Below are 24,997 nucleotides of genomic sequence, written 5' to 3' on the forward strand. Positions count from 1 at the left end.
TTGTCAAAAACATCTTTGACCTAGTCTCCCCTCCCACAAGAAACGAAGCTTAGTTGGCCAAACAAGACTCTGGCCTCTAGAGTCTCACCCTGAGGTCAGATGGGAGGTATTTAATTCAGTTATGTGATTATATACTGCTATAGAGTCAAGATTAAGGTCCACTTTATAATCCTTATTAATGACGATGCTTTACAAAACTTTATTTAGGTGTTCTAACCAACCCGTAAGGAAATAACATTGTTCTCTTTTCATAAATGAAGAAATAGGAAATGGAGGCTCTCAGAGCTGATGGAGCCTGCTTAAGATCCTAACTAAAAACCCAGAAGAGCCAAGATTTCAAATCTAAGTCAAACTATGCTATATTGTCCCAGATGATAAAGGAGTAATTATACCACCTTAAAAAGAAAAAGAACATTTTCACAAGTTACTGCAATAATAGAACTATTTTATTAAACATATGGATGTAATATTTTGTATAAAACACGGTAACATTTCTTCCTCTTCTCTGCCCAAGGGCACCACTCTAGAACCTCATGTTTATAAAGCCACTTTTGGCAGCAGTTATGACATGGTGAAGGAAAAGTGCAATTCTGAAAGTAATACCACATAACCAAAATGGGGAACAAAAACAGACAGAGGTTAGTGGGTTTTTTGGCTAGCTGTCTGCTCACAGGCCCTAATCCTACTTATCTTAACAGTTAGAAACATTTTAGGAATAGAGACCCCGAGTATTATTTAAGTAACATCCCCCAACTCTCTTGGTAGCATCCCTGTTCCATTTCTATCTATCCTGATAACCAGCTAGTTTGTAACTTCTAAGAAATCTACTCTGGTTTACACCTGTTAGTTGCCTTCATGCCTTTGAGCTTCAAAAAAAACAGAAGAGCAATAGGATGTTAATTGAGACCTTTTATAGATGAAACCTACTTTCTAGAAGTCAATTGGCCAAATATGTGCATGGCTGGAGACAAGAGATTGTGAATATAGGCTCAGTTGGAAACTATGTTGGGTCCCCAATTCACTCCAGTTATTCTGCATCTGTGGATTTAAAATGATCATCATCCACGGTGGAATAGATGTGTCCCTCATTGCTTAGAAAATCCACAGCTTGCCTAGAAAGGAAGGAAAAAAAGGCTCATTTTCAAACCAATGCAGAAGAAAGGAAACTGCCTTTTGGACATGGCCAAATATGTAAACTTCACTCATCCGTCCGCCTTCTATTTTATCTAAGAACTCACAGCCATTTGCTCACAGAAAGCTCTTGCAGGGAGATATGCCAGTAAAATTGCAAACCTGAGGTAATCTGTGGAGACAGTGGCTATTAGGGTTGCCTTAGATCCCGCCCCCAAACTGTATAAGGGCAAGGAAATAGGGCCTCACTTGAATACCAGTCTAAGCAAATCAAAACAAGATCTAAAGCTGTAATCCAGCTGGCACTAAAATCTCCTGGTATAAAGAGCTGTTTTTAAAAGTTGCTCCTTCCCTCCCACCCACTGACCCTCTAACTCCCCTTCTGCAAAGTAAAGCTGCAAGGAGGAAAGGAAAGGTCTTTCCAGAAATGGGAAGAGAACTTCAAACCCTTCAAGGCCCTCAGGGGTCAGTGTCAGTAACATATTTAGTGACAGTAACATGTAGTAGAGCACGTACTACATGACAGCCATTCTGTATCTCCTCATCACAGTAACTCTGACATAGAAACCATTACCCTCACTTTATAGAACAGGGAATGGAATTAGACCTGAGCATTTCTTTTCTATCTAGGCCTAGAATGCCAAGTGATTTATAACAACAAATAACTATTACCAGCACCTTTAACAGTGTTTGATTAGCTCACTGGAACCAGGAAGCTGCTTGTCTAACATTATTGGGACAAGGATGTTGGATGTCTAATGGCTGCAGGTCCAGACAGCCTGATACACACATCACCCCAGTGGGGACAGTAATGTAGGTGGGACTGCACACCTGAGGACGAGCTAAGGACCTCGCTCCTCCAGATTAAATCCCGCAAGACATGCCAGGTCAGTTTTGGCTCAAAATTTTATCTCCCGCACATAGTGGGACCCAGTATTTGCTGAAAGAACAAATGAATGAGCGATGTGACAGGCGGCACCATCTCTGTGGGTCCTTCTTTTAGTTTTCCCTGACTGAACAACTTCCCTTCTGCCAATAAGGTTGTAGTCAACAGACAGCTTTTGTTTGTTTTTTAAAATTCACTTCTCATTCCCAGGAACGAGGTGAAATGGGTATGATTCTCAAGTCCTAGCTCATGCATGGAAACCACATACTCACTTGATTGAGGCGAGAGGCATGTGCTGGAGCTGGTTCTTGAGTTCATGAAAGTTCAATCCTTCAGGCCTCGGGCAAGCCTTAATCAAATTCAGCACCTGAAAATTTGAATCAGAAAGATTTTAGGGACTACTTCGAATCAGCTCCCCTATGTAAACCTAAGTCTCGTTATAAGAAGACAGCTTTAGAATCATTAAGAAGTAACACAACTTAGGATTGCCTGTGTTTTGCATTTCTGGAGCCACTCGGGTAGTTTACCTGGTTTTGAGCCACACTGAGGCCATTTACCGGCATGAAGCTACTCCCGCCAAAGTTCCCTGCTTCACCCATTCCTGGATTGCTGATAGATGCTCTTCCTGCTGAGGGCTGAATTAAAAAATAAGTTTACAACATTAGAAAAATTCATCAATTTAAACAAAGTCCTTCCTATTTTTTTAAGAGAGCTTGTTAATAAGTAGCTTACAAAAACAATTTAAGCTGAATTTTCCCAATTACAAGTATTTATAGAGGAAGGGAGAACTATTATCTAGTAAGTATTTCAAAGGAAGGTAATTTAATCCTCTGAAGCACCTCACATCAGAGAAAGGTCCCTTTTGGCTCCTTCTTTTCTTTGTGATGTGAGGGGAACCAGCGGAAAACTAGCACTGAGGAGACAATTACCTGGAGATTTGCCATAATGGTTCTTGGTGTTCAATCACTCAAAAGCATTTATTGTCAATATCACCCTTCCTTCTTTTTTACCACCAATGTTTAAAAAAAATAATAGACTAAAATCACTGTTTTCATGTCCCTTCTCCTTAGTCACTCCTCAACTCCCCACTACACCTCTGAAACTGTTCTCACCCAAGTCACCAATGACTTTTCAACCAACGTACCTAATAGTGTCTGTCAGCCCTCAAAACACTTGACCGCTCAGAAGCAGACACTGCTGACCGCACTCCTCTTCCCAGGCTTCTTGATACTTCACTGTTCTGGTTCTCCACTTACCTCTCAAACTACATCTTCTCAATATCCCTTATCAGCCTCTTCTTTTTCTGTCTCCCCAAAGGCTGACAGTTCCCCAGGATTTCATTCCAGACCTCCTCCCAGGCCACAGATCTTTGTTCCCAGCCATCTGCCAGATACCTCCCCCTGGATGTCTCACACACTTCAAAATGAAATCCACTGCCTTCCTCCCCAAACCTGCTGCCCTGCTATATCCTCCACTTCAGTGAGTACACCCAAACCTGATGGTGCAGACCTCAGTCATCTGTGAGTCTCCATTCGCTCACCTTCCAGAATCTGTCACCACAGCCTTTTAATACAATCTTAGTGTTGCTCAAGCCTCTTCATTCCTGGTCTCCTGATTGGTACCTCAGAGGCTAGTCTCCCCTACTCCAATCAACCCCCCTCAATGTTACCCACTAGTAACTTCTGGTCATGTCACTCTTCTGTCTAAAAGCCTCCAGGTGGATCCCCCACCTGTGAAAATAATATAAAACTCCTAGACATTCAAGACCTACCACAACTAGACGGCAGAATCTGTATTTTACTCTTGATCAATCCTTTTCAACACACTTTACCCTCCTGCTGCACCTGAACTTCTTGTCATCCACAAACATGCCTCTGACCTGAACATTTGCTCCCTGTCTAGAATGCTTCTCCCCTCATCTGCCTGGTAAACATTGTTCTCATGCTTCAAAGCCCAACTTAACTGCCATTGCCTTTGTAAAGACTTCCCCCGACATTTCCCAAGCCAAGTTAAGTCACGATCTTCCATCTTGGCTCTCACAACATTCTCTCTCATAGCAGCTATCACTGCATGTCACTTTTGTCTCCTTCCCCCACAAGCCCCTTCATCTTTGCAGTGCCTGGTGGACAGTATGTGCTCAATGTTTAATCTATTGAACTGAATAAATAAGGATGACAGATCAGATATTAAGTACCCATAACAGATACAGGAGCACTGCAGAGAGGCTCATTAAGAGAAATCCCATCCAGTCAGGAGATTCATTCATTCAACAAATGTTGATTACATGTCTATTGCTTTGAGGAAATAATCGTTCATAAAAATCAGTCATGCTCCCTTATTTTCAAGCTAGCTACCTTCACATTGCCTGCTGGTTTGCCTGCTGGTGAAACAGAAATCTTACATTTTATGATGCAATAATACTGAACTGAAAGCTGTTTCTTACCCGGATATCTGAAATGACCTCATGCATGTTTTAAGACTTGGTTTCGGTATAACCTTCACCAGGGGGTCTTTCTTGATGTCCAGGTCAGAATAGGAAACCCTTCTCTGTGGGTCCACGGCACCTGCACTTGCCACTTCTCACTGCTTAAGTGCTTTGAACCCCCAGTATAAATACAAACTTTTTGAGGGAAAGGACTGTTTTATTTACTCCTCAATTGTTTATACCTCCAGTTTTCCCTCCCTAATCACCCATTCTTACTTAAAAACCATTTGTATCATATAACATTTGATACATAGGCGTATGTGTTATGAAGTATAGTAATAAAATACCCAAAACTTCCTACCCAATGCCGTTCTCTTTAACCCACTTTCCCCCCATCCTCTACGGAAGCCTCTCTTTTGAAAACTCATTTTCCAAATTTGATAGCAGACTTCTCTCATCATCTTACTTGACTTCTAGGTGGATTTCTACAATTGATCTCCACTCCCTCCTTCTTAAAATACTCTTTTCAGGATATTCTACAGAATCACATTTCCTGGTTTTCCTCCTGCCAAACTGGCAACTTCTCTGACTTTCACTGGCTCCTGTTTTGCTTCCAGATTTCTGAAGGTTAGTGTCTCAGAGCTCAAGTCTCTGACTTCTTAACTCCCTAGTTGTCTCATTGCATCCGAGGCTTTAACTATCACTTATACACCAATGACGCCCAAAGTTCTATCTCTCATCCTGACTTTTCCCTTGAGTCCCAGCCTCAAGGGAATGTTCAACCATCCATTCTGTTCTCCACTTGGATATTTAACTAGCATCTCATACTTGGTAAGTCCCAAACAGAACTCTGGATTTTACCCTTCAAACTTGCTAGCTTCATCTAGTTGCTCAAGCACAAACTTAGGAGTCATTTTTGAAACCTCTCTTTTCTTTATATCCTATATCTAACCCTTCAATAAGTCCTGTCAGCTCTACCTTTAAACAATATCAAAACACAACCACTTCTTATCCCAGCTGCTGTTACCATTCCCCTGAATTATTTCTGTTGCTATTCTTGGTGCCTCGTAGTCTATTCTCCATACAGCAGCCCAGTCAGCTTTTATAAAGGCAAATCAGACCATGCTATTCCCTAGACAAAACCTTCTAAAGGTCTGGAATTAGAGTCAAGTAATCCTTCCTATGGCCTACAAAGCCCTACATGCCCTGGGTCCTGCTTCCTTGCCTATATCCAACTGTTCTCCCTGTCATCTGCTTCATTCCAGACAGTTTGGCCTTCTTGCTGGTCTCAGACATGCCAAGCTTATCCCAGTCTCATGGCTTCTGACTTTCTATTCTCTGCTTGGAATGTTTCCCACCTATCTATATTGTACTATTCTTATGCCTTCCTTCACTCTCTTCTACTCTGCTTTTATTTCGGCACACTTACATCTAAAATTACGTATTTGTTTTGTTGTTTATTGCCCATTTCTCTCAAGAATTGAAGTTCAAGGCCACTTTTCCATCTCATTAAGTGCTGTATTCCAAGGGCCTAGAATAATGACTGGCACCCACTAGGCTGAGTAAGTTATTCTTTAAATGAAAGAATGAATTTCTCTCTGTATCTCCAGTGCTTAGCTAAGTGCGTGGCACAGGGTAGGATGAAATAGCATCCTTAACGGATTGTCAGTCGTCTAGTCTTTCCTACTGTAACCAATCCTCTTTCTTGCTACCAGAATCATCTAAGGACATTCTAATACTAGAACCAACAAAAAACTTTTGTGTGGTCCTAGATGGACTTACCCAGTTGAATTCATACAACACAAAATAATGCTGACAGATTTCAATATGAAGCAAGAAATATCATTTCAGGGACAAAATAATGGTGCATAAATTTTAACTATTTAGCCAATAGGCTGGAAGGAAGAAGCAAAAGTCTGTCCTCGTTGGGGTTTTTCTCTGAATATGGACTGATAATCCTGGTTATCCTGAGCTAAGAGCTCAGCCTATAATTATGTGTCTACTCTATAAGGTTGTCTTAGGTCCCAGTCATCCAAGGCAGTGGGGGTCACAGGAACTAGTAATTCTGAGCGGAACATAAGCGCTTCATCTGGAATGAAGTAACATGGCAAAATATACTTCATGGAGAAAATGTTTTAAGTCTCGAGTGATACCTTTATTCTGGCTCAACCTTCAAAATGTCAAGTAAGTCAAAGCCAGAGTACAGAAGCTATCTATGCTCTTCCAGGGAAGAAAAAACCGTGAGAGTGAAGCTGCTCACCTGGCTGTTAGCTTTGCTCAGTATCATGTGTGCATTCACTACTTCCAGAAGATGTACAGTGAACTCATTCATGTCCTCCAGGGGCATGATCTTAAAGGCCACCAGACTTTTTTTGTTCTATTAAAGTAAAGAGAAAAATGTGAATAAAAGGTGAGCACATTGAAGTCAATTTCAGGCCAAAACATTCTGGCTCTTTTCTTGGTTACAATATTTTGCTAATACAGGAAAAATGTGTTATATACTTAAATTTTTTAACTCAAGGTTAATCCAAATGTAGTCAATAAAATATAACCAAAAAACTCAAACTAGCTCAGAGATGTTCAGTGACTTGCCTAAGGTTACACAACAAAGCAGTCTAGTATCCTGACTCTAAATCCAGTGCCCAGGGCCCGCCCACATATACCTAATGGATGCCACAGATGGCAGTTGTAGTTGGAGATCCTGTTATTTCTCTACCATTCTGTTGGTTTTATATTAAGGTAAAAACCCATCATTTCCTTTTGGAGAATAATGAAATAACTTCAGGTTAACTCTCATTAAACATGGAAACTTAAGTTTCAGTTTTAAGTATCCTAAACTCAGGCATGAATCGAGAAACTGCTTCGTGGAAATACATTTTGTCGTTTTTTTCTGATTTTACCTGAAAAGATCTCAGATGGCCGGCCACTTTCACATATGTTTCTGGAGGAACCACAGTGTTTTCACCACTGGCATCCTAACAGATAAAATACAAACATATTACTAAGGTTTTAGTGATGTTGGTGAAAACTTCTTTAAAATTTCTAAATTATGTACAAAAAGAGAAAGTTATAAAGTGAGAGAGCTAAAGGATCCTAATATGGCACTAACTAGTTTGTTCTACTTTTAGAATTTACTTTTTTATAGAATCAGGAATTAAAATAAAAATATCTCTAAAGGTAATTTCCAGTTCCAAAGTTGTTTTATGCACATCATACGGAAGCAAATAATTACGACAATCTCATTCAATGCACACAACTTTCTGCTAGACATACTTATCAGCACAGCAGTTCTACTTGCAGGAATTAAAAGAAATAATTAAGAACATGCATTAAGATTTAGCTTTAAAAGTATTCATCATAGCATAGAATACTAAAAAATTTAAAACAACCTAAATATCCAATAATATGTACTCATTCATACAATGTAGAATTCTATTTATTGTCTGGGAAGACAAGTTGTGACATGTGGAAAAAGCTGATTTCTCATGTGGGGTAAAAATATACACCAAAATGTTAACAATGGTTAACTGGGATAATTAAAGTGATTTTAATATTCCTTTTGGAGTTTTTTTTGCTATGTACACATTATTTATAAGGAAAAAATATGTAAGCTGAGCCTTGAAGTATTTTCTGATTATAAAATACATGACTATAAAAAACTAGAAGATATATTATTTAAAAATAAAAAATACCCCAATTCCCATCACCTGGAAATCAACTATTGTTTTTGCATTGTACTCCACCTACCTATTATTTTACATAGCTGAATCTATACCAGATAAAACACCCAAATTAACATTAAATATAAGTAGAAAAATTTTATCTCACTAAGACCAAAGAAATACAAGTAAAAATGAGAAAATTCTCATTACCAAGGCTGTATTTTTAAACTATCAAACTAAAATTTAAGAGTCATAAAAACCCACTGTTAGAAAGGGTGTGGAGAGCTAACTGGGCACTTTCAGGCACTAATGAAGTATATAAGTTGGTACCTTTATGGAAGGCAAAAAAAAAAAAAAAGAAGAATAAAAATGTAAATATGATTTGAAAAAGTAAAAATATATAAAATGTATTATTTCTTCCAGAAAAATCTAGTTTTAAAATTTCATCTTAGGATTACCTCATAATTATAAAGAGATGCACACAAAGATACTCGCTGGGACATCGTCTACAATAGCAAATGATTGGAAACAAGCTAAATGTTCCCCAACTGGGTCTACTGTTAAGAGATGATGTATCCTTATGATGGAATAGGCAGTTGCTAAAAACGATGTATTTGTTGACACTATGAAATCAGTCTTGAATGAAAAGAGCAAATTACAGAGCAGCTGCCTATCATCTCATCCTTTATATACAAGACTGTAAGCATTCATCTAATGTTTAGTGGATAAGCAGAGAGAAATGTCTGAAAGGGTATTTACCAAAATGTGTTATAACAGTTGTCATCTCTGGGATGTGGGATTTCAGATGATTTTGAAATGTTTTATATTATAGTAAGCACGGTACATTTTTTATGAGCATGCAGTATTAGGCATCTTTAGTATCTACCTCCCCACTGAATGGCAGGGACTGTGTCTTTTTCATTCTTTGTATACCTGGAACCAAGCAATTTGGTTCAGAATCTTATTCCAACAGTGACTACTGAATAAATTATCCTGTATTTTTCTGAGAAACAAAAATTAAAGAACACATAACCATAGATGACTTGTGGTTTCTGAAGTGAAAATAGCATACCAAGTGCTTATTATCCAAATTTTCTATCATGTATTTTATTTCTTTCTACAATGTATTTTAAACATAAAAAACTCAAGAGGGCTTCTGCCCAATTAAAAAATAAAAAGTACAAAGAGAATTTATTTTCTTTCAGTCTATTTTCTCCATATACATGCTACTTTACAAAAAATGGGGTCATACTCATACTATGCATACTATTGTGTGACATACTCTCTTCCTCTCAACAATTTATGGCCAACACTTCTTTGTGACAACATATACATTTCTATATCATTTATTCTATAAATATACCATGGTTTAATTAGTAACACCCTATTGCCAGCATTTTGAATTTAGGTTTATTTTCATTATAAACAATGCTATGATCAACATTCTCACAACTGAATTATTGCACATGTATTTAGTTCCTTAATGTAAATCTCTAGCAGTGGCGTGCGAGGTCAACATTTTTATGATAGATGATTTTGATCATCAGCTGGTTTCTGAGAAAGGTCAAACCAATTTATACTTATACCATCAGAGTAGGATAATATCTACTTCCCCAAATAGAGACATATCATTCAAAAAATTAAATGTGTACTAAGTGCTAGAAGCACTGTGTTAACTACAGCTCTTATGCTAAGTGGCCACTGCCATTCTATTTTTTTCTTTGCTAATTTAGTAAGTTAAAAATGGTATCTTAATTTTATTAAACCTGCTTTTGTTATTGTTGCTGCAATTTAGAGTTCATCTATTATGAATTATCTGTGCATCTTATTTGCCCATGCTTCTAAGGTGCAGTTGCTTTTTGAGTTTTCCGTTGTTTTATAAGAGCTTTTCACTAATTAAAAATTTTAAATGTTTGTAATATGCTGCAAAAAATTTTCCCCTTTATTTAAATATTTACTCAGGGCCCACTATGTAACTGGAACTGTTCTAGGTGCTGGGAATACAGTGCCAACATAAAAATCCTTGTTCTGAGTTCACATTCTAGTGCTTCCTGTCACTTTTAACTTTGTTTATAGTATTTTGGTAAGTTTAGGTTTTAAACTTCTATGAAATCAAATGTATTAACGTTTCATTTCAAGGTTATTGCTTTTGCTGTCTTGCTTATGTATTATTTTTATAAAGACTTTTAAAAAGGAAGACTAAAAAAGTCCACCATCTCTGAAGTCCCAAAGTAACCCCACCCTAATTCAAAATTCAAAATCCCACACAGCTTACATCTGTGTCAACCCACTGTCTAACATCCATGGGTGCAGCTGTCATGTCATCTATTTTGTAAACAATGTTGGTTGGAGCCTTCTCTGCATGTCTGATTATCCCCACAATAGTGACCTAGATCAGAAGAAAAAAAAAGTTTGGTTTTCTTCTATACCAAAGCAACATTTATGTTTGTTTATTTATTTAAGTTGCAGGTGTACAAAACAATGTAATAGTTAGACATTGACACCCCTCACAAAGTGATAGCCCCTCTCCCCCAGTCTACTACCCCTCTGACATTGAATATAGCTGTAACATTTATGTATTTTTAAATGAAGTAATTTTTATTTCATCCTTCGTATGATTAAGTGACTCTTCCACAAATTATTTTACATACCTGTGAAATCTCAACATTCCCAATTCTGAACACTTCATCAATCAGAGTGGCAGAAAGAAGCTGAGATATGGTACAGGGTACAATGTGATGGGCTCGGGATCTCTGAAAGAGTATGCATAAATTCAATTAAGAAAATAGTAACTACCATTCATTTAACACGTGCTACGTGCAACATTGGATCTGCAAAACAAGCCTCATTACCCTTGCTTCAGCGATGGAAACCAAGGTCATATAGCTAACAAATGCCACACTTTAGAATTCAAACCCAGGTTTGTTTGACTCCAAAGCTCCTGATGAATGGGTAAGTTTGTGGGTTTTTTTTCAATTCTTTTTTTTTTAAAGATTTTACTGGGGAAGGGGAACAGGACTTTATTGGGGAACAGTGTGTACTTCCAGGACTTTTTTCCAAGTCACGTTGTTGTCCTTTCAATCTTAGTTGTGGAGGGTGCGTTCAGCTTCAAGTTGTTGTCCTTTCAGACTTAGTTGTGGGGGGCGCAGTTCAGCTCCAGGTCCAGTTGCCGTTGCTAGTTGCAGGGTGCGCGGCCCACCATCACTTGTGGGAGTCGAACCGGCAACCTTGTGGTTGAGAGGACTCACTCCAACCGAGCCATCTGGGAGCTCAGCGGCAGCTCAGCTCAAGGTGCCGTGTTCAATCTTAGTTGCAGGGGGCGGAGCCCACCATCCCTTGCGGGACATGAGGAATCGAACCGGCAACCTTGTGGTTGAGAGCCCACTGGCCCATGTGGGAATTGAACCAGCAGCCTTCGGAGTTAGGAGCACGGAGCTCCAACCGCCTGAGCCACCGGGCCAGCCCCAAGTTTGTGTTGTAACAGAGATTCACCAAAACGAGTAGACTGGAGTGGGGACAGCATAAGGAATGGCCTGCTTCCTGAACAGCTCTTTAAGAGGAAACTTCAGCTTTAGGATGAAGGCAAACTGAAACTGGCTATTTGTCACTGATGAGATGAGCTGGTATTTGAATGGCCAGTGGAGACAGAACGATGGAGTTATTCTAAATCTCATTAAAAAATGTAACAAAAAGTTAGAGGTATAACTTCCTTTAGGACGGATGTTCTGACAATTGGCTGGAAGTCCTAGGGAAAATGGGATAAGGGCTTGGCCACACTAGACATCTTTTTTTTTTTTTAACTAAAATTTATTGGGGTAACAATGGTTAGTAAAATTACACAGGTTTCAAGTGTACAATTCCGTAATATATCACCGATATAGCACATTGTGTGTTCACCACCCAGAGTCAGTTCTCCTTCCATCACCATGTATTTGACCCCCTTTACCCTCTTCTATTATACTATCCCCCCTACCCCCTTGAAACCACTGAACTATTGTCTGTGTCTATGAGTTTTCTTTATTTGTCTTGTTCCTTTGTTGCTTTCAGTTTTATATCCCACATAGCAGTGAAGTCATATGGTTCTCGACTTTTTCTGTCTCACTTATTTCACTTAGCATAATATTCTCAACACACTAGACATCTTAAAAGGAAGGGACAGAATATGATGGACAGAAGAATGTCTGGTGAGGACACTCAAATCCCAGCCTGCAGCAGTCAAACAACAGCGTAAACTCTTCTTTTTGCCTATAACTGGCTAGGGGTTGTCTGGGCAACATAAAGATGAGTACAGTTTGCCCGTAACACACTCCTAAACTAGGGGAGGTAAAAATATAAATAACAAACTTGATATTGATACATTATAGAATGAAAAGCGCTACCTGGGCTATCAAGAGATATTTATTGGTGATTTTAAGAAGAGGGAGCATTTAGACTAGACCTTGAGGCAGAAACAATTTGACAGTGAAAAAAGTGGCCGAGGAATGAGCATTACAGACTGAAGGTAAATATGCACTCCCACAGACTAATAGAGAAACTATATACAAGACAGGAAAAGCATGGTCAGTTAAAGATTAGAGTTCTTGTCAGAAATCAATGGGAAGTAACCCAATAATTGTTCTATCTACTACAAGACCGCACATAGTAGGCTCTTGGCCTTCATAGAATTAGCAGTTGCAGCTTTGCCCTGAAGGCCCATGACACTAGCAACATTTCACCTTGCTGAAGCATAATTTTGAATAGTGAGTATTTGTAGGATGGTAGAAAACAAGCCCAGCCAACCACCAGAACACATGCCACAACAGGCGGCAGCCAAGCTTGAGGGTTAAGATTATGGCTCTACCACACAGGAGCAGTGTGCTTTTGGTTACGTTTCTCAACTCATCTGTACCTCGGTTTCATCTATAAAACTAGGAATGATAAAATCACTATGAAAAATGAAATGTATGGTGCAGTACCTGGAATACTACCTGGTACATCACATACACTCAATAAATGTTAGCAATTATTATGTCAGCTATTGTTCCTCACTCTTTATATCTGCAATAGCTTTTAATAAGGATGTGAAGGAATCGACTATATTTTTCAATTTAACTTTATGGTACTTTATAGGTGAAGTTATATGCTATATTAGTATTTATAGATTTAAAATTTGCTAAAGTCCCAGATTTAGCTCTCAGAATCTATATTTTGTTTTCATCTATCACAACTGAGATTTTTATTGTATCTTCAGCATAAGAAAGCTAAGAACCATGATGGTAACAGCAGCAAGACATGGGCTTTGGAGCCAGACAGTACTATAGACCTGTGTTCAAATCCCAGCTTCACGGCCCAGGACATACCATCACCTACCTCCTCTGTAAAATGAGGATATCTACCTTTCAAGTTATAAATGAAACATATACATAAAAGTGCTAATACCAATCTCTACACAGGTGCAAAAAATATTATTACTCCTCAGGTAAAAAAGTTACATATGGGTAATTATTGAGGTGTCAGTAATACCTTCAAATTCATCTCAAGTTACAGTTATTTGTTTTTTTTTAAATGAGCACCTATTATGTGCCAGGAACCGATTGAAAAGAGCTCCTGGTTTGTTCCAAAGAGATTCGGCACAAGTTACATTTAATTTTTAAAAAATTATTTTGTAGCTGCCTATGAACTACTACTGTGAAGTACTGTACTCTGAAGTACTGTAGGAACCTACCATTTTTACAGGTAAAACATCAGAAACTTCAGAATTCAATCAAATATAACAGGTTTATAGTCAGTAGGAAACATTTAAATAGGACATTTATCTTTTACTGTGCAAAAAGCACTAGATTTTAAACACAGAAAGACCTGAGTTTGAGTCTCCAGCTTATAACTGTCATCATTCTCTGAAAAGCTGTCTTAGTACATAGCCCAAGCTAGGGGTCCTGAGATAAAAATTCTAACAAATGGAATGAAGAAAAATAGTGAAGCTTAGGGAAAAAAGATGAGAATTATCTATCTTCTGTTCTCATCTTCACAGCCTCAAAGAAGACTATAGTCTCCTCTGGTCTTCCCAGGAAAAAGAAAGCTACAACAGAGAAGCAGCTGCTTACCAGATTTTGGATTTGCTCAGCGCCCTGTGGGCACTGTCTGGTTCCAGTTACTTACTATGTAAGCTTAGGGAATCTCAATCTCCCTGAGCCTCTCTGTTGTACAATGGAGGAAACAATACCTTATTGGGTTATATGAAATAATTTATATGAAAAGTATAAAGCAATATCCAAATGTATGAGAATTATCAGTGGATTCTTTCCCAACTATACCTACCCCTGAATTAACAGTTTATGTAAAAGCTTATCAACCTGTACACAAAACACAGAACCTGCTAATACTGAATCTTAACACATCAGAATGACACCTAAAGAGAAGCCAAATTAATCCTGTATTTAAAGAATGAAATCAACAGTTGTTAATTGCAAACTCTTTTCTGAAAGAGTAAATAGGACCGTCCTGGTGGCTCAGGTGGTTGGAGTGCCCTGCTCCAAACACCAAGATCACCAGTTTAATTCCTACATGGGCCAGTGAGCTGCGCCCTCTACAGCTAAGATTGTGAACAACAGCTCTCCCTGGAGACAGCTCTCCCTGCAGCTGGGCTGCTGTGAGCAGCCAGAGGTGGGTGTAAGCTGCTGTGAGCTACTGTGTGCTGCCATGAGCAGCCAGTGGCCAGCATGAGTGACCAGCAGCCAGAGTGAGTGACTGGTGGCCAACGAGAGCTGCTGTGAGTGGCTCAGCCCGGGGAGCGCCAGGCTCATAATACCAGCATGGGCCAGGGAGCTGTGTCCTTCACAACTAGAACTAGAAAACTACGGCTTGAACCGGAGTGTGTGCGTGTGGGGAGGCGGAAGAAAGGGGGGGGGAGAGTAAATAACAAGCATTTGGACAGCTTTTTACAGAATACTTTCTTATACATTAGCTTATTTATCAATTCTCAGAACCACCCTGTGACATAAGTAATACTAGTACCATTATCAGATGAAAAAAACCCAAGGACCAACAAAACCAAGGGTTCATGTTGCTACACTAAACTCACATTGCCAGTTAAAAGGCAAAGGTGATTCCTGACATTATGTATTCTGGCTCCAATGCTCAGGTTCACCTCTGGCTCTGGCACCTCCCCCAACTCTGACCCCCCCCAGCTTTCTTTGCTAAATTGTTGCGATTCTCATCCTCCACCCCAGGCATCATTACTATTCCACATCTTGGTCACAAATAGTACCTAGGACCATTTATTGAAAGGGACTTGGGGCAAGCACTTTATATATAATATTAAGTCTCGCAACAACCTTGTAAAGCATGTATTATCAATCCCATGTAGTAGGTGCAAAACTGACTTCCAAGAAAGTTAAGAAATTTGTCCAATGATACCCTGCAAGTAGTGGTAGAGAGCATAGATCTATATATGACTTGACTTCAAAGACCATGCTCTTTCCACCACATTAAATCACCTCACTACGTTTAATTAAAAAACGACTTTGGAAAACATAGAACATAAATTAGGCTATTAATACAAGTTCAGTTTTTCTACAAAACTGATTCATTAGCTATCTTGGTAAAATTTCAAAATAAAGCCAAGGAAACAATAGCGGATGCAACATTAGGGGAGATTCCTATTTCAAACTTACAGCATTTAATTATAAGACTCGATAAGATAGTAATAGATAATTATCGGATCAGCTCAGGTTTAATACCCTTCCTTCGCCGCAGAAATGTTCTCCCATGGATGAGTTATGAGCTTTAGGACAGATAAAATAAAATACTCTTTCAACTTACTGATTTCTTTTCTGCCTGAGAAGGTGTCGGCGATCCAAAGCCCCCAGCGGACTGTGTGTAGCCGCCGGCTCCCCCAAAGGTAGAGCTGCCATAGCTTTCATATCCACCTGGTTTTAAATAACAGTAGTATTAGTATCTGGGCTGCTTTCCAAGCTCCTGAAAAACCCACGGGTCCCCTGAGACCTCAATCCCCGCACCCCAAACAGTCCCAGCATCTTCCTAATCTTCCCGACCACCTTTCCCAGGCCCCCAAACGGCCCCACCTCTGGCTCCAGCACCTCCCCCAACTCTCCTCCCTCCCGCCGCCACATGCCTCTCCGACCCCCCAGCCCTCTTTGCTAAATTGTTGCGATTCTCATCCTCCGCCCCACTCATCATTACTATTCCACATCATGGTCACAATTTCTTCGAAAAAGGCCCAGAAAGCTCAGGTCGGCTGGCTTCGCCGGACGCCTCAGAATCTTACTGCGGCCCCAGCGCTGTATCTACTTTTCGCTGGCGCCACAGACACCTTCCCGCGAATGACGGAGCCAATCAGTGTCCAGAAGTCTTCTTGCTTCAGCCAATCAAAGCTCGCTAATATTACGCTTTTTCCGTTCTTCGCTGGCCATGTTACTGAATACAGGCACTACGCTCCCAGTAGGGCCAGAAGCCTTCACGGCCATGTTGACTAAGGGCAAAACACTTCGCGCAAGCGGAAGCAAGGATCCTTGGATGCTGATGAGGCAGTATCTCAAAAAAACAACCAATCCAACAATACTTCCTCATCTCAGGACCATATAATCCCACCCCCATCAATAAGCGGCATCTTACGTCACTTTATTCGGGGGTTTCCCGCCAAATTTTCAAGACGCCTTGGTCTAAAACGTCATAGTACAATTCCTGGTTCGATGTCTCCGCCTGGCGGTCGCCCGGGATTTGCGCACACGGGTAATTCACAGTACTACGTAGTTTCGCAGCACCTCGTGGGATTGCTTATTCTTTAACGTAAAGAGTCAAGTTCTCTTCTTGTATTGCCACCCCGTGGCCCTGATTCTTCCCAGTGAAGGTATAAGAAATCTACATTCTTTTCCCCACGATGGCCTTTCAAAAACTGAGGACTGGGTTCATCCCACCTGTCCTGACTCTAATCTAGCTCCGCATCCTGGGTTGCTTCAACTATTCTTCATATAATGCGGTTGTGCTCCTCCTATGGAGAGTAGAACATGTCTGTTAGTTCCTTGCTGTAAATACTAATAGGGTGTTAGACATACTCTTCTCATTTATTTAAAATTATTTGATGTCTCTTTTGTTCTAAGCTCTGTACTGGCCAATGGTTAAGGTAGACCGGGTCCCTGGGCTTCTGGACTGTTTTATTTTTTATTTATTAAAACTTCAGTCACTGTCTTAAGCATTTTATATTTATTAATTCAGTCCTGTGAAGTAGGTTAGTGTATTGTCCCCATTTTACAGTTAAGGAAACTGAGGTATAGAAAGTCTAAGTTTTGGGAGCCTGCATTCAAGCCCAGGAAGTCTGATTTTGTCAACCAGTGTCGTTATTATACCTTTTTGAACATCCTAAACAAACTCAGATGACAACTGGGGTCAGGCAGGAAAACTGCTAATGTAGTGGGTTGGATAATAGACGACAATTTAAAAAACTTTTTTTTCTCCACAGTAAGAAAAATAACCACACAAGCATAATGGTAAATAGCAACTGACATAAAGACTATGGATCTAGTGTTGCCAGATCATCTATTTGTTTTAGCAGATGTCAGAAATTTGAATTTTTGTGTAAAATTTTCTGTGTTTTTAAACAAATAAGTGTTTTTAAACAAATCAACTATTAAAAAAACATTATGTAGGCCAAAGAAAAGATATCTGTGGGCCAGATGTTACTTTGTAAATTCTGTAAGCCTCCAAATCATTGCTGAGGAATAAAACCTGAGGTATACCAAAAAGACATTCTTATATTAAGCCTAAGGTGATTGAAACTTACATACTCTGACAAGTAAGGGCATATTTATGATATATAGGATAAAATGTTTGAAATTAAGATTATTCTGGGACATTCAAGATGTGTATTCACTTGAGTCAATTGGCCTTATTTGGGGTTTAACCAGTTATAACTTCAACTTCAACTGTGAAGACCATACATTTAAAAATAAAATGAAATTAAAATGTCTTAAAGTATAACAGAATACAAACCATCAAAGAGTTTTGCACATCTTTTCAAGAGCTTGAAAAACTGATAAATTGAGGGCTCAGTTCTCAATCAGTGCTAAAATAAAAATAAAATAAAAATTAAATATAAATATATAATAAATTATATATTATATTATATATAATATATAATTTTTATATAATAAAAATATAAAAATAAAATAAAAATAAAATAAAAAACTCGTGTGTGTGTTTGTGTGTGTGTGTGTTAGTGAATTCATCTCTCAAGGTTTAGTTTTGTCAAGTTGCAAGCTTCCTGTCACATAGCAATTTCCAAGAAGTCTTCCATTTCCCTCTTTAGGTAGGCTACAATCAGGGAAATCCACAGCAAGACTGAGAAATGGAGAAATCATCCTTTAAAAACAATCTGGTGGGGCGGACGGGTGGCTCAGTTGGTTAGAGCATGAGCTCTGGGCAATGGGGCTGCCGGTTCGATTCCCACAGGGGCCAGCAAGCTGTGCCCTTCGCAACTAGAATGAAGTCAATGAGCTGCCGCTCCGCTCCCAGGTGGCCAGATAGCTCGGTTGGGGTGCAGGCTCTCAATCACAAGGTTGCCAGTTCGACTCCCACAAGGGATGGTGGGCTGCGCCCCCCTGCAACTAACAACAGCAACTGGATGCAGCTGAACTGGGCCCTCCACAACTAAGATTGAAAGGACAACAAATTGACTTGGAAAAGTCCTGGAAGTACACACTGTTCCCCAATAAAGTCCTGTTAAAAACAAAAAGAAAACCAAAAAACCAATCTGGTGACACACACCCATTAGGATGGCCATAATTACATAGAAATAGAAAACACCAGGTTGTCTCTTGCTCGGAGGCCACCTCTGCTCTGCTTTTGGAGTAGATCTTTATTGAATAAAGATACTTTTGCTTTTTAAAAAAATAGATAACAGCAAATATTGGTGAGGATGTGGAGAAATTGGAACCCTGTGCACTGTTAGAATGTAAAATGGTGCAGCGACTATGGAAAACAGTATGGCAATTCCTCAAACAATAGAAATAGAATCACCATATGATCCAGCAGCATATATCCCAAAGATGGAAACAGGGACTCAAAATAGATGCTTGTATACCCACGTTCATGGCAGCTTTATTCAAAATAGACGCTTATACACCCATGTTCATGGCAGAATTAGACAAAAGGTGGAAGCAACCCAAGTATCCATTGACACATGAATGGATAAACAAAATGTGGGATGGACATACAATGGAATTATTCAGCCTTAAAAAAGAAGGAAATTCTAATACATGCTACAATATAGATAAACCTTGAAGATATGCAAATGAAATAAGCCAGTCATAAGAGGACAAATATTATATGATTCCATTTATATGAGGTACCTTAAAATAGTCAAATTTAGGGCCGGCCCGGTGGCTCAGGCGGTTAGAGCTCCATGCTCCTAACTCGGAAGGCTGCCGGTTCGATACCCACATGGGCCAGTGGGCTCTCAACCACAAGGTTGCCAGTTTGATTCCTCGACTCCCTCAAGGGATGGTGGGCAGCGCCCCCTGCAACTAAGATTGAACACGGCACCTTGAGCTGAGCTGCCGCTGAGCTCCTGGATGGCTCAGTTGGTTGGAGCGCATCCTCTCAACCACAAGGTTGCGGGTTCAACTCCTGCAAGGGATGGTGGGCTGTGCCCCCTGCAACTAGCAGCGGCAACTGGACCTGGAGCTGAGCTGCGTCCTCCACAACTAAGACTGAAAGGACAACAACTTGAAGCTGAATGGCACCCTCCACAACTAAGATTGAAAGGACAACAACTTGACTTGGAAAACAGGCCTGGAAGTATACACTGTTCCCCAATAAAGTCCTGTTCCCCTTCCCCAATAAAAATCTTAAAAAAAAAAAAAAGTCAAGTTTACAGGGACAGAAAGTAGAACAGCGTAGAACAACGGTTGCCAGATGCTGGAGAGAGGGAAGAATAGGGAGTTATTGTTTAATGGACACAGAGTTTCTGTTTGGGAAGGACCGTTCTGGAGACAGATAGTGGTCATGGTTGCCCAACAACATGAATGTAGCTAATGCCATTGAACTGTACACTTAAAAATGGTTAAAACGGTAAAATATTATTTGTATTTTAACACAATGAAAAAAATTTTTTAACCACTTTGGTGTTTACTTAATACATGCCAGAATGCATTATCTCTTCTAAAAGCTTAATATACATTATCTCCCAAAGTTTTTGACTGCCATTTTAACCTCCAAGGTCAATTTGCCTCCACTTTATAAACACACACATTTTAATCAGAACTGTCCCAACATTGATGAAATTTCATTTATATTGGATTCCCTATTCAATTTTTTTGTACAGTGAGAGTTAGCCATTTCTAATTTTTCCCATTTTAAATTTTGCTGAAATCATCTTTATGTAGATCAATCTTTTCCTGGGCAAACTATACAATGAGGGTTTAATTCATCACCCAAATTTTATCCATACTAATTTTTACTGATTTTTCACATCTGCCACTGTAGTTTTATGGATCCTCATTATTTCTATCAAGTACAATTTGATTCAGGGGATTTTTTTGCAGTTTTCAGTGTTATATGTAAAATGTGGTTTTCCAAATTGTTTTTTGTCTAAGAATTTTACTGGGTGGAGTAGCAATTTTCAGCTTTATATTGTACTGATTTTATTTTTCTAGTAATAATTATGAATTGGTTAATACTGATAGAATTATTTTAGTATCAGAGAGGCTTTATATGTGGCAGAACACCCACAATTATTTGTTTAATGCTCATTTTATTAAACTTATAGCTAATAAAACTTGAAATCAATCTTTTTGGTATTTAAAAATTGTTTACAAACTTTATTAAATATCCTTAAAATTTTAAACTGCAGTTAAAGTTTTAGTATGGCCAATTCTTATGAATACTTCAAATATCTTAAAGAACAGACAAAACACAAAAATTATAGTTTTTTTTTAAGTCATTAGCTAATGACTTTTAAGATTCAGGGCCCCTCACTTTCCCAGCGTCTTCCAAGGCCCCTTCTTTTGTCTAGATACATATTTATTTTTATACTTTACTTTGCATTCTTTTTCTTAAATAGGGCCACACAAATTGTATAAGCTTCAGGCTCCACAAAATCTGGAGCCTTCTGTCCCTGCCTCCATGGATCATGGCTTTATTTATGTTGTTATCGTCCCAGGGGTTCTGTGATATTATTTTTATTCCTTTCTGGGTTTTCAAAAATCTAATCAGACTGAAAAGAAAAAGGAATGTCATCTTAGTTCACTTGACGTCATTGGATCTGGGTCTTCAATCCATTGATTTTTGGTCAGGACTCAAGACTCGATTGTGTGGTCCAAGGGGACTGTCACCAAGCCACAGATTACCAAGCTGAGCTTCCCTTTGTAATGTTTGTAAGACTTTTTAAGTCACACATTTCTCATAGGTTTTAATTTTTTGCAACCTAATGTCTTTCCTCAAAGTCATGGGCTTTCGGTATCACTTGTCAGCATTATATAACCTGTTGTCCTGTTGGATATATTGATGGGAACTTTTGCAAGTTCGAAAATACGTTATTTTGTTATATTCATAGGGTTACCTGAAGGTTTCACTTCCTACAAGAGGAGGAATAGAATCTGTGGAGTTAACAGGACTCTAGGATGGTTGGCTAATTAGTTCTTGGAGCTCCCTGTTCTCCTTACCTCCCACTTGGTTACTGTGTGTGAACAGCCCAGCCCATCAGCCCTTCTTTTTCTACCCACAGTTCCCCTGGGCCAGCACTATTTGACTTCTCACAGGTCTATGAGTTGCTTCCTTACCCAGGTGGGAACAAGTATGAATGTATACTTTGTAAAAAGACATCTAATCAATCAAAGAAGCAAAGCACCTGTATGTGTTAACATTACTTATTAAAACAAAAAAAAGTTAAACATGTCTTATAAAGTCACCATTCTTGTGTGTTTCAACTACCTTTCTGTGCTTTTTCTATTTGGATTGTCATCATTAACTCATGGCCTTTCACAGATTCTACTTGTTCCAGTAACTATAACAATGACAACAATAAAATAATTATCATGCTATTATTGATGCTGCAGTTGTCACATCTTGGCCAGTGAGAGGTTGGTTCCTTTGTCCTATCAGCACTGTGGATGTTTTTTAAAGCCTTCTGGCTTCCTGGTAACCTGAGGACGTTCGACTCCCATCAGCTTAATTTTTTTTCTTTTCCCAAGACTTGAATTCAGCGCCCCTCCTTCGGAGAACGATACACGTGAGCCTCTGAGAGTTGTCCGTGGGCAGGGCCCTGCTGCTCTTCGAGCTTTCTTAGTAGTCACTCAGCAAGGAAAACATTTATTTTTTAAGGTTAGGAGTTTGTATTTATTTTTCCAATTTAACACAGCATGTTGCTATACCTTACATTTGTTACACTGACAGGTAAATTGTGGATAGTGTTTTGAATACCTTGGAGCAAAGGGCATTCGATTGGTAAAGACATAGATAGGATCTGGGCATGCCTCCAGGTCAAGAGGGCAGGATCGAAAAGTCCTGCTTTATTCACTTCATCTTCACAACAACCAAATGAGGTAAGCACTATTGTCATCCCATTTTCCAGATGAGGAAACTGAGCTTCCCAACCTTCTCCAATTCATAAGCACATGTAGAAAATAATGCTTGTATGGCACACTGGATTAAGCACATGAGGCTGACAGGAGCCAAAGGTGCAGGGTGAGCACTGGAATCAGGACTTTCCCAGTTTTAAAATTGAAAGTCCTTTGTCCTGGGAACCCCTCCAATCCCAGTGAAACCAAGGTTCGTCACCTTTCAGAGGGGTCAGATTGGGGTCTCTGGCTGCCTAAGCCCAGCCTGCCTGACTGAGTTATGGATGAATATTTCCTTGCTCCTGTAACCTTTCAGTGATGCACCAGTGTGCTTGGCCAGTATGGGTGAGACTGAGTAATGAGTCTGAGGTCACAGAGCTGGTAAAGAGAGGACCCCGACTGAAGCCAGCTCGATGTGACTCCCGAGTCCAGCTCTTAACTATGATGCGTTGTCCTTCCTTCCCTGTGTCTTTTTTTGCCCATCTCCTCACCCGTGTCAGCACATCTTTACTCCCAAATACTCAGTACTTTGGTGCTGTTGTCCCATCAAGCTAACAGAGGGAGTAATAAGGGCTTATATATACTCACTTTTCTCAAAAATATTTACAATTATAAAGAGGTCCCCAGGAAGAGGAAAGGTGCCTGGGAGGACAGATGGTAAGAGAGATACCCCACAAAGAGGTGACACTGCCCAATCTGGATATCATGCTAAGAACTCTGGACTTTTCCCCACGACGATGGGGAGCCACTGAAGGTTTGGGAGCAGGCGAGTTACGTGATCACTTCCAGAGGGAGGGAGTGTGCACAGGCCAGAGACTGCCCAGGACTGGAGACGGTGATCTATCAGGACGCTGGAGGAACAATCAAGGTTGCGATGATGTGGGCCTGGACCAAGGCAGAGGGAGTGGGAAAGAGAGGGACAAAGAAAACAGAAGTCAAAGGAAAGCGAAAGGTTGAAGATGTCTTTGTTAATTTTTTATTCATCCTGTCAGTTTTGTTTACTCCACCTACATTTGTTTAACAAATATATTTAGTGCCTATTAATTGCCAAGAGCTACACTAACTCTGAACTGACTCTAGTTTTGAATCTAGGTGACAAAGAGAAATAGGAGTTCCTGAATTCAAAAGCAGAAGCAGACTTCTTCAGTTCATATATGGCCATGCTGAGTTTTCATTGTGGCCAGCTTCAGATTTTCTCTCTGGGATCTTTAAGGATCAACCATTAAAAACAGTCCAGCTTAGAGAAGACACAGAATATGTGGTATAATTTGAGCCTTCTCAGATTTCATCACTAGATATTCATTCTTTTGGAGCAGTCACTGCTGCTGCAAATGGAAAATTCAAGTAATTATTCTAAGATCTTTTCACTCCCTTGCTCCAAAGCTTTCAGTGGTTCCCCATGAGCAATAGGAAAAAGTTCAAGGTCCTTAGAATTGCTTCCAAACTGGCACTAGCACAGTCATAATTTTACATTTATCTGTATGAATCTTACTAAAGCCTATTTCTCTCACTAAACTCTATTTTTGTTCACCATTGTATTGCCAGCACCTGGCACAGTAACTGGCTCACAGAGGTCGCTTCATAAATATTTGTTAAATGAATGTGTGAATGAACGAAAGCAAAACATCAATGTGTCTTCGCCTTAGAGTGACTGGACTAGATGTCGACATTCATGGATTCTGTTGTGGCCCCATTCATGACCTTCTTGGACTAAGCCCTCTGTGGACTTGAACCCCAGGCCAACCATAGCTGCAACCTGGCTTCCCAGACGCTCTGAGGCCAGGAATGGACAAAGGTCACGAGCACTTGAGGGCTGTCCCCACACTGCCCTGTGCTTTGCTACCAGGGGGTTTGTTTCATATGCACTGCTCAGGTGACAGGACTGAAAGAGCTACAGCAAAATCATGAAGAATGCTGGCCTCTTACAGCTTTTATACAAAGTGCTTTTCTCTAAGAGTGTGGGGATTGTCCGGAGATTATAATTGCCACGAGTCGAAGAAATGCTGTGGGCAATTTGAAGAGGGACTGTTTTGTACTTAAGGAGCCAAAGTCCCAACCATTCAGATTTCTCTGCCTCACCTCTTCCAGTAAACCCAGCACAGATGGGTCCAGAAGGTCAGGCTGGGCCCAGGAAGAAGCCACTGTCATTTAGGTAGTAAGCTCCTGGCAGAGGGCTGAGTGGGGGCTGAAATCCGCCCCCAACTCCACTCTGAGCCCCAGATGTGTATCTGGGATGGAGGCACCTTTTTCTAATTCACACAAAGGCCTAGAGGCGTGCCTTTTTCTACTTGCACAGACATAACTTACGTGTTAGTGGTGGTGATGGTGATGGTGATGGTGA

General features: G+C 39.8%; 1 protein-coding gene across 2 annotated transcripts; it reads right to left on the minus strand.

Moving 5' to 3' along the window:
* Positions 1-428: 428 nt before the first annotated feature.
* On the minus strand, positions 429-16,505 carry RPA2 (replication protein A2). Of its 2 annotated transcripts, none has more exons than XM_033115728.1 (9): positions 16,280-16,505; positions 15,905-16,014; positions 10,756-10,857; positions 10,380-10,493; positions 7,343-7,417; positions 6,703-6,819; positions 2,545-2,652; positions 2,290-2,384; positions 429-1,112 (listed from the first exon to the last, which is right to left on the minus strand). In XM_033115728.1, the coding sequence occupies exons 1-9, from the start codon at positions 16,296-16,298 to the stop codon at positions 1,028-1,030; spliced, it is 825 nt and encodes a 274-aa protein (XP_032971619.1). In that variant the 5' UTR covers positions 16,299-16,505; the 3' UTR covers positions 429-1,027. The 2 variants fall into 2 exon arrangements, with proteins under 2 accessions (XP_032971619.1, XP_032971620.1); XM_033115729.1 differs by having other exon boundaries at positions 15,905-16,011; positions 16,286-16,494.
* Positions 16,506-24,997: the final 8,492 nt, after the last annotated feature.

Source organism: Rhinolophus ferrumequinum, chromosome 9 (assembly GCF_004115265.2).
Source record: "Rhinolophus ferrumequinum isolate MPI-CBG mRhiFer1 chromosome 9, mRhiFer1_v1.p, whole genome shotgun sequence".
In the NCBI taxonomy this organism is placed as follows: Eukaryota; Metazoa; Chordata; class Mammalia; order Chiroptera; family Rhinolophidae; genus Rhinolophus; species Rhinolophus ferrumequinum.